General features: G+C 47.2%; 1 protein-coding gene across 1 annotated transcript; it reads left to right on the top strand.

Annotated features, from left to right (window-relative positions):
- Positions 1–6: 6 nt before the first annotated feature.
- Positions 7–576, top strand: LOC117112491 (lysostaphin-like; the record flags this gene model as incomplete). The annotated part of the gene is made up of 1 exon (XM_033255579.1): positions 7–576. A coding segment is annotated over one exon (570 nt), but the record flags the coding sequence as incomplete, so codon positions are not given.
- Between the last annotated feature and the right edge of the window lie 3 nt (positions 577–579).

The following is a 579-nucleotide window of genomic DNA, read 5'->3' on the forward strand; positions in this document are numbered from 1 at the left end:
GCAGGCTTAACAACATCAGCTCCAGCAAGTACGACTGGTGTAGGTCCAACCACGAAAGCTCCAGCGGTAACTACCGCTGCAGGTTTAACAACATCAGCTCCAGCAAGTACGACTGTTGTAGGTCCAACCACACAAGCTCCAGCAGTAACTACCGCTGCAGGTTTAACAACATCAGCTCCAGCAAGTACGACTGGTGTAGGTCCAACCACACGAGCTCCAGCAGTAACTACCGCTGCAGGTTTAACAACATCAGCTCCAGCAAGTACGACTGCTGTAGGTCCAACCACGAAAGCTCCAGCAATAACTACCGCTGCAGGCTTAACAACATCAGCTCCAGCAAGTACGACTGCTGTAGGTCCAACTACAAAAGCTCCAGCAATAACTACCGCTGCAGGCTTAACAACATCAGCTCCAGCAAGTACGACTGTTGTAGGTCCAACCACGAAAGCTCCAGCAATAACTACTGCTGCAGGTTTAACAACATCAACTCCATTTGTAACTACAGTAACAGAAGTTAAACCACACACAGAAAAAACAACAATTATCACATTTCCAAAACCAACAATAACTACAACTGTT

Source organism: Anneissia japonica, unplaced genomic scaffold, assembly GCF_011630105.1.
Source record: "Anneissia japonica isolate Jap-2015-1 unplaced genomic scaffold, ASM1163010v1 scaffold182290_len579_cov93, whole genome shotgun sequence".
In the NCBI taxonomy this organism is placed as follows: domain Eukaryota; kingdom Metazoa; phylum Echinodermata; class Crinoidea; order Comatulida; family Comatulidae; genus Anneissia; species Anneissia japonica.